Here is a 17,550-nt window from a genome sequence, read left to right on the forward strand (position 1 = left end):
CGCACCTTACCGAATAGAAATACAAAAAATTATAATTCTGTCCCGAGTATCATTTACGTAGTATCACTGAAATTGAGTTTAAATCAATTGAATTTGACAACAATCAGTTGGATCAATTTTTTTGTTGTTTATTATTCAAAATAAGCAAACATTGATATGTATGGAGGCTGCATATATAAATCAGTGGGGGTATCCAAACCGGAGTATGAGAAAAAACGTGTAGGAGATGGGAAAATCTGCATAATCGACTTTCAAAGAAACCTCGCATACAACTGATCGAAGTTTCTCTTTTTACAGGGCTTTAATTATTGTCAACACCCTCTTCACGGATTTATCTAATTTTTATACTTCTTATGTTTAAACTGTCTTTGTTTGTTTGTTTTATTTCCGTATATTAAATACAAAGTACATATACATACAATTCCTATAATATGAAATGATAAGGTCAAGGAAGAAAGTATGGTTGTGCCAGTTAACTTGCAAAAAGGCTATGATTACCGTAATGTACAGGTAGTTGACCATCAAAGATAAAAGTGAAAATCATTAAAAACAAAGAAAAACATATAACCTACACCTACCCCCTTCCCCGGTACAAATCAGTGATTAAATTTCAATTAGCGCTGATATATATCAAAAAGGTATTTTTAAAAGAATTGTAAGTGGTGACATTACACACGTACTAGGGGATTCTGTTAAATTCAGAGGCAGCTCTGTAAGAGAAAGATATTTTACATCAGGTTCTAGGTTTAGGCAATCATATGATATTTTCATTTCTAAGAGGGTAGCTTTTGAATGAAACATATTTTTCGTATATTCAGTTGTCATGTTGTTATTAATCTTATACATGAATAATATCAAGTGAGTATATTGTCTCTTTTGAATAGTGTCCCAACCCAGAATAGAATGAATTTGAGAGGTAGAAGTGAATGAAAAGGGGTAAATTTGCAAGATCATTCTTCCAGCTCTATTTTGATTTTTTTTAAGTTGGTCAACCAGAAATTTGTTTGCAGATTGATAATGTCACCATAATCAAAACGAGGTAAAATTCTGACAAATTTACAAAATGCTTTAGCAATATAACCAATCATTCTCCCCAGTTTTTTACATGAATAATTTATGTGATAGTTCCGCTTCATGTTTGCATTGTCGGATTCAGTTGGTCGCTACGCTCCTCGACATATCTTTTGTGAAGTCGACACTATTCAGTCACCTTACACCTCACCTATACAGTATCATCAGTTTTCATTTTTGGTCCCAAGTTTCGCAGCTGAAATACCAACCATTCTTGCCCATGTGCTGAGATTACTCGCATAAAAATAAATGATACCTATTTCAGGAGATTTTAGTATTCTTTTATTTGCTTCTTCCAGTGAAATTTAACATTAACTGGCTTCATAAATTTCATAACTTCATAAATGATACATCATATGTAATCAATTAAGTAAAATAATCAAACAATCAATTCCAGTAGTACTTTATAAACATATAAATAAATTTATATGTTAATCTATTCATTTTCCAATTCACTGAAATAAATCATTAGATGACTAATAATCCGTCATCCTGGTATCCATTACCCCCGACCCCCTTCCCATTTAAAGTATAGCTCAAAGGCATAAATCAATTGGACGAGCTTGATTTAATATAATGTAGTTTAATTATTGTATTGTTAATCAATGACACCCCCAATTTTAAGAGCAAGGTGGACCTATGCCACGGCTACTCATGCTATTACTACTACTACTACTACTACTACTTCTACTACTACTACTACCTTTTCTAGAGGGATCCTAGTTATATAAACAATGCATTTAAGTAGATCCCTCCAGTGGTATCATCAGTCAAACATTTTGAGGGAGCACCCAGTATGGCGTGAAGGACAAACGTTCTAACAAGTTGCGAGTGAGAGATGTTTGCAAGCATAAATTTTGACCTTTCAAAAATGAAATTTTGTGATAGCTTTTGAAGTAAGGATATCATACTATCACACTTTTCTTACAATTTATCATTCTTTCTTCCTCTTTCCTTCCTAATTGGTCCTGGAAGTTTTGCCGGCCAGTGCTCCCTCCCCACACACAAAAAAAGAGTTATACCTAGAATGTACCTCCACAATTGTCATTTTGTTTTAATATTATTCTCTTTACCTATTTATAATATATTTATCATATAATTTATTTCTATTTTGTATCGCACGGAGGACCAGTTTTTTCGTACTGCTGAATGCTTTTTTGTGTGTTCATTATGTCTCATTTTACCATGAACTCTCTTAAAGAGGATTCGTCAAGTGTTGGTGAAAATGTGTCCGACAAAGATCGTCAAAATCAACCAATTTATTGGTTATGATCTTCCAGCATAACTCTGGTTGATATTGACACTTTTTATCGGTCAGACAAAATCCAACGGATTGGTCACTTTGACCAATTCATTTTCAGTGTGTGTCTGTGTATATATTGTCTTGATTTTATACATTGAAATTGAAAATAAATGCTACTTCCACGACTTTTTCTTATCCTGCATACTTCTGTTATCACCATGACTTTAATGCCGGTTTCATTCTAGTATAAATCATGACCAGTATGGCATGTTCCATCCATCACTTCCTTGAAGTAAAATGTAAAACAAAAGCAAACAAAGTATAGCATAAAAGATTGAAAGATACGTTCAAACGTGTGTGTAAAACAACCATTATCTCTCCGGTAGAATTATTATTCAAGTGTCAAAATACACTTCAAATGTTATATATATGTATATATATATATATATATATATATATATATATATATATATATATATATATATATATATATATATATATATATATATATATATATATATTGTGAAAGTGGATAAAGCGAATAAAAAAATGAGTTATGAGTTGTTCTATTCATCCATTTCTTTCACAAAATATTTAAATAAAAGAGTTGCCAAAGCTATTGTACATGTATAATTTCACACATTTATATATATATATATATATATATATATATGATTCTGTCTTATTTCATCTATTTTTAGGAGAGTGGGAAAGCGGTATGGATTCCTAAATGTTATATATTGTGTTGCACCTCTTTCCCTCCGAAAACAACCCAAATATATCAATCTACGGGTATTTTGATTTGATTTGATTTGATTTGAATTTATTGTTTACTTCTGCAATTACATCATTCGTATATAATACATTTTCCATAACATAACAAACATAGTATATTGAGAACTTTTTTTGGCATGAATCATAACTAAATGTACTAAAATTATCATTACAAACAAAAACTGATCTCATACCAAATTAGTTAACATTTACAATTTGCAGGAGAAGGATTGTCATCATAAGCAGATTGCTTGAAAAAATGACAACCCCAGGTTAGAACTCATTGATTAATATAATACATTAATACAGCAGAATCGATAAACAGTTCATTTCATGAAAAACGGCAGTAATGTAATTTGAGCAATGAAGATGGAGATGATAAGGATGAAGATGATGGTGAAATGGTGAAGATGAAGGCGATGGAGAGGATGATGGTGATGATGCTTTAATGATGACACATCGACACAGAAATTTTACTTCAAATATTCTGATATCAACATAGATTTAACGTTTGCCTTAAATGAGTAAAGAGACGTGGATCTTTTTATAGATTCAGGTAGAGAGTTCCACAAATCAGGACCATGGTGTCTTATGGATCTCTGCGCAATAAGCAATTTGCCTAAGGTTGATAGGTTGTCTGAACTAAATCTCTTCCCAACCACTCCACTCAGTCAGACAAGAGGCCAAATTATGTATGAATCTGAATTCTCGACCTCTTCATTATTATTTTTCACTTCGTGTGTATTTATGAACTTCAGATGCCATGATGGCAATATGGAGTTCGTACAAATGAAGGAATGGTACAAATATCATCCCGATGACGAGTCCTACATTTCCTTCAAAGAACATACTCAAGACAGGCCACTCTTCTTCATGAGTCAAACTATCCAATAACCACTGTGTAGCATTGACCATTCCTACAGCCAGTAAGCATAGGGATGTCCATCTCATTTCCTGGTAGTCTTTGGGTTGCTGATGCTCTACCTTCAAGATAAAGGTAGATTGGATGCATTTACAAAGAAGACCGAAGACACAGCTGAAGACGCTTACCAGGTTAAGGACCATCTCATCATGGGATAATAGTCCAGGACCCGACAAGAGGTTCCCTAAAGATGACACGAAACAAAACATATCAAACAGACATGCTCCAGAGAGAGAAATTAAAAGCATTATGTTATTCATCTCTGATGGGTTGTGGATAGAATCTACACAATGCCTTTCCTCGATTCGATTGTCTTTTTTAGTCACTTTGGCATGTTTAATAATCACTAGCAACAGGGGTGTGAAGAAGGCAATTTTCAGCAACCATTGAGCGTAGATGCTATGATGCGTATCGTTTTGAGCTGAGAGGTAATGGCTTATGCCAAAGTACATGGTACACATCAACAAAGTCATTGACAGAACCTTCTCAGTTTCCTCTCTCAGAGTTTTGTCGCTACCACGATAACTACTAGTCAAACAACTGTTTGTACGTGAATCATCACTCCGAGCATTCATGGAAGTGACACACTCCATCTCAATATCATTTTCGAGTAGTAAAGAACGCTCCGATTCACATTGCGAAAGATATCTTCTATTCAAAGTTTTGTCGGTGAAGTCTCTCAAAGTGATCCAATTGGACTGTGGAGTAATGCATTTGAAATATCCAGCGGAACGACCGATATCATTCATCATGGATTCGAAACGCTTCGGAATATTCTGGGACAAGATCTCGATCATCAAAAGTGTTACCATTACCGGAAGCTCAGATGTAAATGGTTCCAAGATGTCTGTGATACCATGAAGCACCTCACCTAAAGTGGAATTCATCGGACAAGGGTATGGTGTGCGGTTCTCACCATTCGCAAGAATTGTAAATGGTCGCAAAAGCTTCTGGATGGATGTCCAAATAGCAACTTGGGTTAGCAGGACAAATGGCCACCAGATCTTAGGAGTCGAAACGAAGTGGACATCCTTAAAAGTGGGGATGAAATAAAATGTAAAAGTATAGACGGACGCATTAAATGTCAATATATTAAGTAATCGCATGATCAATTCCTCGTTTGTCTGTGCTGTGAGGTTATGTGGTGAGTGTTCGTTGAAACATAACATGGTGACAGTCAATTCAGGTATAAAGGATATGAGAGTCAAATCACAAAATATGTAAGTTATGTTTAGTGTCACATTGCTGACCATATTGTTGTCAATCATTTCTTTCATCGAGGAAATGTGAATCATATTTCGTGAAGCAGCATTAACTGTCGGATAGGGGAATTTGACCTGAAGAAAGACGTCCGAACAGTGCTTACATCGTCGAGGCCAGATCATCATTCCCAATTCATGCAATTTCCCTACTCTCATAGTCAACCAAATCACGCCTATAAATGACGATATCATTAGTAAAGTCATGATGACGTTCCGAACTATGTAGAGTATGGCGGTGAAGGTCTTCGCAGAATTTTTCTTAGGTAGGAATGGGACGTACATGACGATGAGTCCTGTAGCTGCCATGACATACATAACGACACGGTAAGCACTTCCCTGGGAGATTCTCTGCCTTGATACTACATCAGTGCTCCAATGGTTCCGATCACCACATGACGTTCTGGTTCCTGCATCAGGTCCAACTTGATGATCCTGAAGATCAATTACCTCTGGATGGAGAGAAAGACGGTCATGACTGATAATTTCAGCATCTTCAGAGAAGTGGTTCGCGATGAGCTGTTTTGGTCTAATTGTCTTTCGATCTCTGTGAGCATGGTGATCTTAATTTGACGAGGACGATGGAGACGTAAGACTCAGATTGACTTAATTGATGTTCTTTTCTTGAATACATGCATCGTTCCATAGAAATAACCGATGACAAACTGTTGTATTAAAAGGAAATAAAATAATTTATCAGAACCATTTTGTTACATTGTTAATGTTTCACGCGAAAAAGGTACTCTCGATCTATACAGACAGACATATACATCAATGGGACGGGGGGGAGGAGGTCCGTCCGAATGCGAACGCTTACCCCCTTCCTCTTGCTGATCCCCCGGGGGCACTCGACAAAAAAAGTGGTGGGGGTGTACGTGCCGCGGGCGAGTCAAAAAACGGGGGCCTTGGAGCGGCTAATTGTAAAGGAGGGTCCTTGAAACGGGCTTCGGAACTACAAATGTTTGTGAAAACGGGGGTCCTTGGAACGAGTCGCCTGCATGTGAGTGCGTACATGCATCCCTATGGAACAGGCATACGTGCATGCAGCTAGCCCGGCGGCACGGGCGCCGGGTGCGCACAGAGGCAATGGTCGGACAGGCGCTCAGCGGCCGCTTTTCACCAAAATTATGACTCATTACATAGCAGATCAATGCGATCGGAACGGCGTAACGGAAAATTTGCGAAGCTTTGGAGCGGATTTCGTTCTTTCTTTCTTTCTCACGAGAAGAAAATAATATGCCTTGGAGCGGCTTTCTTTGTTCTTTTTCTCAATAAGTTTAAATGCTATGCCTTGCCTTGGAACGGAAATTTGAGTGTATAAAAATGGGGGTCCCCCAGCGGCACATACCCACTATGCATTATATACTGAGTGCCCCCGCCCCCCGGGCTATGATCTTGATAGGAACATTTTCTGTCTGGGATTATTCTCAATTTCACCCAGCTGATCATAGCAATAATGTCTACACAATATCTCCTCGAAAAGGGTGGGAGTTAGTATACTATATAGTTGGTGTAAGATTATGTTCCACGCACAAGAAAAAGCTTTATAATAAAACTAAACAAAACAAATAATCGTAGACTCGTTACTCGTTTTTAACCGTCAGTCTACAAAAACAATAGAAATAAACGATGCTTAGAAGATGTTAGATTACTTACCTTGTGAATCGGGAGATTGAATGAAGGCTCATCCACAGTATTCATGAGGATCGAATGTATACTATTATACGTAATTTGATCTATCCACACAATACTAGCAGGAAGTTATTACTCGAAATTCATTCATTCAATTCAATCTTTTGAAAGGTCAAAGCGAAGCTGGATCGACGGTAAATGTTATAATTTTTAAAGCACAACATAAACCCCTCAAAAAAAAATTTTGCAACTCAGTTTTGGGGATGATATCTTTTTGGTTAATGAAGTATAAAAGATGAAACTGGTATCATTGGAAAGCTGAATTATTCTTCTTTACAATGACATGCCATTTGCTGTGATTATGTAATCATGGAATATGCAATCACCCCGAACATCGAGAAAAGTCAGAAGTGAAATGTTGCAAAATGCATTGATTTCTAACAAGAGTCTCCATTTCTATAGAATTTCTACCATGCAGCTAGGCGACAGTGAATGCGCTCGGTCCATCCTCGAAACAATTGGAAATTCGCGATTACAAACGACGCAATTTGCAACATTTCATGTCTAACATTGCTGCGTATTATCAAGTCTGTGTATTTCATGATAATACTAGCACTACAAATGACACATGATTGTAAAGAAGAATAATCATGCTTTCTGGAAATATCACTTTTACACATGATGATGGCACATTAAGAAATTTATTAGCACTCAAACTTGCAGTTTGAGTTGCAGAACTCAAACATGACGTGGCAACGAATTTTGTAACATTTCATTTTTTACATTGCTGCATATTTATCACGTCTGTATATTTCATGATAACACTAGCATTACAAATGAAGCATGATCGTAAAGAGGAATAATCATACTTTCCAATGATACCACTTTCATTATGATGATGGCACACTAAGAAATTTATTAGCACTCAAAATTGAGTTGCAGAACTTATTTTGAGGGATAGGCTGAGATCACAAGACGTTAATGGTTTAACCTGAATCTAAAGTGCTCTGTAATCTTTTAATGATAGACATGTTTATTATGAGTGAACCATAAAGGAATTTCCCATCAGATTTTCATTTCAGTTTCATTTTCATTTCATTTATTTCAATTTCAACAAAATATAAATCAAATAAATACAATCATAGCAAGTCAACATCATAAAAAATATACCTATGTCATAAAATCAACTTGAGAAAGTAAGTAACACATGTTATAAAAAAATTACATATAAAATAATCATGTGTAAAGGAATTGTGATTTATAATTTGTGAAAATGGATTGAAAGACAGGAATACAGATTTTCTTCTAATTTTCAGTTCTTGCAAAGTAAATGAACTATATTGATTTTGTATTGTGGAGTAATATAATCTGATAATATGACAATATTGGTATATTCCCCGTTAGTGCGATTTATCTCAAGTTAATTCTATATAGGACAGGTTTCATCTGCATGGTATTTCGTAATATTTGAATAAAAGAGATAAAGAGCCGGAAATCACCTATGTCAATGTCCATCACATAAAGCTATAATATTATGTAACATGTAATTTTGTGTTCTAGCTTTGCACTGAATTGCTATGATGTTGAGTTATTTGTTAAACTGCAGGGCGCCTTTAGTTTGGAAAGCAGTTTTGCATAGCTGGACAGGCCTACCCTTCAGTATAAAATAAAGAAAATAAATGATGAAATAAAAATAAATGAATAAAAAAACTAAAGAAACCCGATAGGAGTGATTAATACGGACCGAAGCTTGACAAAATTACGGTGATATCATGAAATTGAATAAAATGTCGATGTGTTAAGAATTGGGAAGAAAACCAGTGTGATAGTATTAATGAACTACGATTTATGTTTCTACCTAAATATTTTATACCTCAGTATACACTCTAATACCAAACGGCGAATAAGTGGAAATACTTTTACACGAAAATTAATTACCCAATAACTAGAAATGATGACATTTTAACATTTTAATCAATGCCTTCGAGTGATTAAACATTTGTTGAAAAATAATGATTAATTGCTAAGTATGTACTCGGTGTGAGTCATGGAGTTATGACTTGGGCGTATGGTATACAGTATGTTTTATTAAAATAAGTTCATGAATGTGCAAGTTCAGTATATACAACTACAGGCTCTATAACTTATCACACCTAGGGGCGAGGCAATACTTAAGATGGATGTAAATGACCCATGGGCGGAAATCTGTCCCCAAAGGTAGGGACCAGGGCCTGGAAAATTTGACAAGCAAATAAAAGGTTATCACCCAAAATGGTAATGGTAAGGTGATTTTAACCAAACAAATTTTACAAGCAAAAAAAAAAGGTTATCACCCAAAATGGTAATGGTATTTTAACCCAACAAATTTGACAAGCAAAAAAAAAAGGTATCACCCAAAATGGTAAGGTAAGATGTGCATGACTCAATCAACCAACTGTTTCTCATTTATATGTGAATAATTTTTTTAAGTGTATATATACAATCTTCAAATGTAAATAATATTCAGTGTCAATTTCGCATACATTCGTAATTCCGAAGCTTCGTAATTCCGAAGGTTCGGTTATTCCGAAGGTTCGTATTTCCGAAGGTTCGTAATTCCGAAGGTTCGTAATTCCGAAGGTTCGTCAATCCGAAAACGAAATAAGGTTCGTAATTCCGAAGGTTCGTTAATCCGAAAACGAAATAAGGTTCGTAATTCCGAAGGTTCGTTAATCCGAAAACAAAATAAGGTTCGTAATTCCGAAGGTTCGTTAATCCGAAAACGAAATAAGGTTCGTAATTCCGAAGGTTCGTTAATCCGAAAACGAAATAAGGTTCGTTAATCCGAAAACGAAATAAGGTTCGTTAATCCGAAAATTAAATAAGGTTCGTATTTCCGAAAATGAAAATAATTCATTTTGGTAACAAAAACGATGTTGTCATTACAAGATTACACGATATTATGCAATTATGATAGTAATAACGATCGATGATGTGTGTTCGGGCCAAAGCATGTATTTCATTAAGAATGGCGCCCTGATCAAGCATAGGCTAATTTCGATTTTATCTGAGCAATTGCTGCCTATAAGCAAATGGTTTAATTAAAGATGCAGGGGATCAAGTGTGTTGGAAGCGTGCGAGCAACCTCTAGATAATAGGATTTGTATTGGAGGGGATGTCATTTTTAATAACAGCTTCTGCTGGTAATAAAAATAAAAATAATACTAATAATGATCCTTGTGAGATGTTGAAAGCGCGAATCGCAAGCTGAAACTAGTAGACATTTCATGTAACAAGATGTGAAGTGAGCATTCGGAGCATTTTTTGTAATCATGAGAAAGATGTGTATCCTTCTAAAGAATTAATGCGAGGTCGAGTTGTAATTTGTTTATATACTGACCTGGGGCCCGTTGCATGAAACTTTTTACCTGAGAAAACTCAGGTTGTTTTTACAGGAGTTTTTGCCCTGTGCTAAAGTAATTGGCGGAAATCAGACTAACCTTAGTTTTCAGTTTTTACCAGAGTTTTCTCAGGTAAAAAGTTTTATGCAACAGGCTTCAGAAAGTAATCTTTTAAGGACTGCATTTAGTGACTCATGAATAGAATATATATCTCACGAACTATATAATGAGAGCGCGAACCGCAAGCTTAAAATTTGTGATATTCCAACCTGAAAACTGGACATTTCATACTTCTTTTTTGTAACCAGGAATAGAATGAGTTCCTCAATAAACAATACTTGATGCGAGCGAGAAACGTGAGCCAAATTTTTCCGATTTTCCAACCTGAAAACTGGACATTCTATAGCATTCTTGTAAAAAAAAAATAATAGCTGGGAGAATAGTTTTCAGAACTGAAGTGGCTTCCCTGGGTAAATGATATCTATATCAATATCATCATTCTAGGCCCACATGAAATTTCCAAAAGTTTGAGCACGTGATTCGCTCGCAACATCTCACAAGGATGCCCTTTTCACAGTATTGACCAAAAAGGTGAATTTTACATCTTCAGATTTGACTTTTTCCCCAAACCGCTTGCTCTCTACGCTCGCAGAAATGAAACGTAAATATATAACTTTAGCATGTTTAGTGATCACTTAAAAAATTGTGCTCAATTTAGTTACTACAAAAACACACAACCTCTACACAGATGATAATCTAATGGTGAAAATATCCGTTTGCACCAAATTGCCCCTATTGGCCCCTTTTTTTTACTTTGCCCCCCCCCCCAAAAAAAAAAATACGTTCCGCCGCCATTGGCTAAAACACGCATCGTCTTCATGGCTAACTGCAAAAAGTTCTTAAAATGTCCCCTTTAGATCAGATCAGAGCTTATATATTTAAAAATTCTGTTCGCGCTTCTTGCTAGCAGTTATCTAAATTTAGTTACATAGGCATCTCGCTTTGAAGATCACAAACATATTGCCCATATTAACAAAAATATAGCTCGCGCTCGCATTATTTAAAAAAGGTTTATCATGTTATTACATATTTACTTTATTTTATAAGGATAAAGCTAATTATTGACTGTTAGGACTACCCTTTCAAAGAAACAAACAAAAATCAACTTTAAACTGCCGATCAAGGAAAATATGGCTAAAAAAAAATCCCCCCCCCTCTATTTGACCAAAGTTGGATCCGCCGGGAGGGAGGCAGGGGGCATCAAAAATGGAATAAAAAACAGGGGAATTAATATTTTCCAAAATGGGAAAGTTCCTTTTTCAAAAATAAATATGCCGTTTTTCATGTTTTTTCGAAATAAAATACTCTTTTTAAAGTATACAAGTTAAGTTAAGTTTTCAGGCTGGAATATTGAAAAATTTCAGCTTGCGCTTCGCACTCTCATTCGATTGGTGAAATATGCATCCTAAAGAGGTCACTAAATGCTTTCTTTAACAGGTTCCTTTTCTGGTCAGTATGTTTAAGCTTGCGTTTTGCGCTCGTGTTAATTCTTTAGTTAGATGCACATCTTTTTAATGACAGCAGAAATCTGCTCGGATTTTTAAAAACTAATTTTCATTTTTTATTGAAATAACCTAAAGTTTAGCTTGTGATTCACGCTCGCAACACCTCGCAATAATGCCATTTTAAGAATAACTGACCACAAAAACGTTATACAACTTCACCTTTGAATTTGTTTTACAAAGCCGCTCGCTCATTATACTCTCTCCCGAAAAATAAAGCCTAAATATACATTTTGCCATAATAAGAAGTCACTTAAAAAAAGTTATTCTCTACTTAATCACTATCAAACAGACAATGACTTCAAGCAGATGATAATCTTAAGGTGAAAATATCACCAAAGTCCCAATATTGACGTATGAGTTTCATTTTTTGGCTTTACCCCCAACGAAAATTCGTTCGGCCGCCCTTGCCTTCCCATCCTCATATGATAATTGAACGGCAACAGTGTCCCCCGCCCCCCTCCCCTTGCCTCTGCCTCTGCTTTCCCGGTTTTCATTTTTCGGATTAACGAACCTTATTTTGTTTTCGGATTAACGAACCTTATTTTGTTTTCGGATTAACGAACCTTATTTCGTTTTCGGATTAACGAACCTTCGGAAAAACGAACCTTATTTTGTTTTCGGATTAACGAACCTTATCTCGTTTTCGGATTAACGAACCTTCGGAAAAACGAACCTTATTTCGTTTTCGGATCAACGAACCTTCGGAATAACGAACCTTTTTTCGTTTTCGGATTAACGAACCTTCGGAACAACGAACCTTATTTCGTTTTCGGATTAACGAACCTTCGGAACAACGAACCTTATTTCGTTTTCTGATTATCGAACCTTCGGAATAACGAATCGTCGGAATTACGCCACAAATGTTCGGATTAACGAACCCTTTTTCGTTTTCGGATTAACGAACATCGAGGTATAGGCAATTTACGTGTTTCGGAATTACGAACCTTCGGAATAAAGAACCTTCGGAATTACGAAGCTTCGGAAATACGAAGTGTAACCGTAAATTTTGCACAATTAGTCTTCGGACTACAGCATTGTATTCTGTTTTATATCTAATAAACCGAATTGAGTTGAATTGAATTTAAAAAAAATTATAACCTAAAAAAAGGTTTTCACAAAAAAAATGTAAGGTCATTTTTAGGTCAAAACATGTATTATTTCAAATGCCTATGGTGCAGGCAAGCATGGAAACGAGGTTTTGTTCAAGCCTTCTTTTGATTAATGAGGTTTGCACGATCCAATTATTTTTCAAGGTGTTTTTTTAGCGGTAACAATGATAAATAAAAAAACAAACATTAGGCTTAATATCTTGGAGAAAGTGAAGTAAAGGATTAAGCATGATATTTGCACTTTTTATGGTAAATATACTTAATCTACAAAATCATTTTAATGGGGTGGGATTTCCTTTGAAGGTTAATTTTCATTCATTATAGATTGGTATTTTTGTTCTTTTCATATCCTTTAATGGATCTATCAACCAATAGCATTCACATTCGCATTTAGATTTCGGATTTAGCCAATTGTTTTTAAAATGCAATCGAGGGAGGGAATTTTCAATTGGATTTCGGTTTATGCCGTCTATCACAGATAACTTATGTATAAACGCGTGAAGAAATCGAGCAAATATGTTGAAGTTTTTTTTTTAATACGTAGCAAAGAGACACTAGAATATTGAAGATGTTTAATGTGACTTTGTTTAACTTATTTATTGATGATAATGACACTACCGGGTATTTGTTTGGCTAGCATCGATTAGCATCTTCCTCGTTTGTTAGGGCTATGCCTAATGTTGATTCCATCAGATGACAATTTTACTGTAAATATATTTGAAAATGATATTTGGTAATATTTTCAAGTCAATCCAATTCAAATTCTAACATTAAATCAATATTTCAACGTATATTATGCGATTAGATTGCCGGTTAAAAATAAAGTTGCTTTAAAGTATTTGCCTTTTTAACTAATGTATTTATAGGCCTACATCTATCGTGTGTAACAAGCTTATCCTGGTAATTATCTCTTGTGCTAATTTGATTTGATCAAGTAAATGTGTATCAAAAGAGGAAGAGCAACCCGAATAATTAATTGCAAAACACTGATGGATGTCAAGGGGTAATGGGACGGTGACACGTGCCGGGCTGGGGGCAAAGGGTTTAGAGTTTAGGGTTATAAAATGGAAAGAAATGATGGAGGAACTTTAATCTCACGAATGACCAAAGAAACTACTCGTGAGAGCCTCAGTGGCTTCCATCGTTCATGACTTATGCCGTCGCGACGCCATAAGGTTTCCATGTCCACACCGGCGCCATATTGAAAGGGACGCGATTAACTTCTCCGATATCAGGGGTCCAACCATAGAGAGCTCCATGGTCCAACTTATAAAGACTTGTAACGATGGTAATTTTGTCATTATGGTAAAGGAAAATTTTCCTTACATCGCTCACCCTTTCTCTCTCACACACGCACTTCATCACACACCCCTTTTCACCCACACTCTTTTTATCGTTCGTTTTTCTTTAAGGAACACAAAAACACACTTTCTCCATATCGCCTCTCTTTTTTTCTCTATGATCTCTCTTTCACTCACTCACTTTTTCCTTATCGGCACTCCCTCCGACTTTTACTCATACAAAAACAAACAAACACATATTCCGCTTATAGCCTCTCTCTGTCCTTTTCAATCACACATCCACGCCTCTCTCTCTTTCATCCACACACAAACGCATTCACCCCATTCTCCTTGTCACATCTCACTCTTTCTTTCTTTCACACACACACACACACTTTTTATTACCCTCCCTCTCTTTCATTCAAACACACACTCTCCCTTTCTCAATCACACTCTTTGTTGCCTTATCCCTCTTTACGCACACACACACACCTTCACCCACACTCACTCACACACACACACACACGCTCCCTCACTTCATCATCATCCCTGCCTTTCTCTCTCTTTCACACACATACACTCACACACATGTTCTTTATCTCTCTCTTATTCACTCAAACACACACACACACACCTCTCATCACCCCCCCCCCTCCCTCCCTATTCACAAATCAACACTTGCACACATGAATTAATCAAAAAGGTCAAGATGAATATAAAAGTGTAAAATCTTCAATTGGCCTTTAATTATAAAAATGATAAATGCAAGAAAGATATAAATGGCCTTTTAAAGTCAGGTATATATGCAGAGTTCTAAAAAATTGCTTATTATTATCAGGATTTTGACAGGAAAATAGTTTAAAAATTCATTCAATTTAAATGTATATCTTTTCTGATTGTCAAGTGATAATAAAAGGCATGGAATCGAATGCTCTTTCGATTGGCCTGACCCCTCACATTTACCTTGGATATTGGATGCCCTTTTAAAGGTTTCCCATTTATACTGTAATATCAAACTGTTCCATTTTTAAAAGATGCCTTGCCCTAAAAATATTGAAATTCAACACAAAGATTATATCTACGATTGCACTGCTTTCTACTTATACAGAAGATTGTCATACTGCAGAACTCAGGACATAAAGATGGAAATTACACATGCATGTAGTATTAATTGGACATGATTTAAACATTCAAAAAGAATAATCAAGAGACTCGAATGAATCAGAGGTAAAATTATTGCATAATATCGAAAATCTTAATATGAAAAATTTAAACTCCACCATAAAGAATAAGCCTACATGTCATCTAAACTAACCTAATATTGCAATCACTGAAAAGTGGGATTTCAGAATAGTTTTGAGGTGTCTTGTGAGTAAAATTCCACAAGTTGGCAGCAAAGTCTTAAATGTGAGATGTGGCTTGTTTTCAATAATAATAATAATAGTGAACAGTTCTTGTAAAGCGCATATCACAATTATGAATAATGTCTCTATGCGCTTCCAAAGGACTTGGATATTATTACCCCAGCTGTAGCTTGGCAGCCGAAATTACAAGATTACAGCGCACACGCATTTCAAGGAATAAATTCCTGCCAGGTACCCATTCACTTCACCTGGGTTAAGTGCAGCACAATGTGGATAATTTTCTAGCCGAAAGAAATTACGCCATGGGTGGGATTCGAACCCACGACCCTCTGTTTCAAAGTCTGGAGATTAATCCACTGGGCCACAACGCTCCACAAGTTCATCAGCTGGTTTCTTAAGTATCAATTTAAGCTTTGATCATTTATTCATGTCGAGAAAAAGATTATACATAATGATTTCACAGTTTAGCATTTTGTGAAGTGATTGGTAAATAATTTTTCACTGAAAACTGTTAAAAGATACTGAAAAATCCTTGCATACCATAAAGTTGGCTGATAGCAATTTTTTGGTATAAATTTCTTTCTTGAATACTTTCCTGATTAACCAAAATGATGACTGTATATGCAGTCAACCATATAAATATATATATATATATATATATATATATATACAGTTGAGGCCAAAAGTTTAAATACATCCATGGAATTAATTAAGTGAAATTTGTTCGCTTGCCAAACATCGTAAAGTTTACTATATCTTCAGAAATACAGATACTCCCATGATGAATTTGGTATCATTATGAAAGAGGGTATTAAGCTCTTTCACATGATTGGGAAACCGTTGGAATCAAAGTTTATTTCAGGTGGAATCTACTTTGAAGAAAGAAGTTATATTCGTGTCAAATGTATTCTATTGTTTGTTATTATATTTTCAAACATTGTTTTAGAGAAATATATGAATGTCAAATCTGTGATTTATATTACATTTTCTATCATGATATGTCACCACTGAACAAAAAAGTGTAATCTGAAACATTTGTCTAAAATATGAAGATTTTTGGGGGAGAAATGACACCCAATCATTTTTCAGCTCCTGATGACAAAGCAATGTGATGAAGGGGCATGACATACTCATTTGTTTGATATCAAATTTGTCATGATAGCACAAATATAAGATACCGTGAATTTCATGTTTGGCAAGTATCAACTTAATTTCTTTGAATTTCCTGGGTGCATGTTAATAATACATAAATGACTGAATAACAAAAAAACTTTATGTTGAAATGGTTTCAGACTTAAGAAGGCATCTGTGGCTATTCCCACATAAATTATATAATCAAAGATTAAATACCTCAAGGAATGAATTTAAGTTTAGGATTGCGAAGATGATTATCTTCAACAACCATTCGGAAGGGTGGGACAGGTAGATTTGAGCTGGCATCATAGAGCTGACATTTCTTGTAGCCAGCACATGGCATGTCGCGCCAGCTATAACGAACTACCGAAGCCCTTTCTCCAATGGCGGCACAAGGATCTTGAAAAGAGATGTGTGCTCTACCGAGCTCGTACCCTGACGTGACTGGTTTCCATGGTGATGAAAGGCCTGCTAGAGGGCAGTCTTCAGCAGATGAATTGCAACATGCCTGAAAATTCAAAGAGACAGTGCTCAAGCTGTTAAATGTTATTGGTTATTTTTTTACTTCCTTACTGCCATGATAAATGCCAAGAAGCCTCCCTCTTTCCGTGGGATCAGCAGGAGTACTTTTTTTCTAATTTTTTTAAAGAGAGATGGGGGAAGTTTTGAAAGCATTTCTAGAAAGTGATTATCATATAACTTTCCAAATATCTGGTAACAGATTAAACATTTTCTGATTTCTTTTTTTCTTTAAATACTAGTGAAAATCTGTAACATAATTTAATATTCAATATCTATACTTGATCATTTGATCCGT

At 35.5% G+C, this 17,550-nt stretch overlaps 1 protein-coding gene across 2 annotated transcripts in view; it reads right to left on the bottom strand.

Annotated features, from left to right (window-relative positions):
- Positions 1-16,632: 16,632 nt before the first annotated feature.
- The window catches only part of LOC121407796 (sialate O-acetylesterase-like), a 10,111-nt gene continuing 9,193 nt past the window's right edge, over positions 16,633-17,550 (bottom strand). For both annotated transcript variants that reach the window (XM_041599001.1, XM_041599002.1), the window contains exon 10: positions 16,633-17,241. In XM_041599001.1, coding sequence (XP_041454935.1) covers positions 16,951-17,241 — 291 coding nt within the window. In that variant the 3' untranslated portion in view covers positions 16,633-16,950. The remainder of the gene's footprint in view (positions 17,242-17,550) is intronic.

This window comes from Lytechinus variegatus, chromosome 2 (assembly GCF_018143015.1).
Source record: "Lytechinus variegatus isolate NC3 chromosome 2, Lvar_3.0, whole genome shotgun sequence".
Taxonomy (NCBI): domain Eukaryota; kingdom Metazoa; phylum Echinodermata; class Echinoidea; order Temnopleuroida; family Toxopneustidae; genus Lytechinus; species Lytechinus variegatus.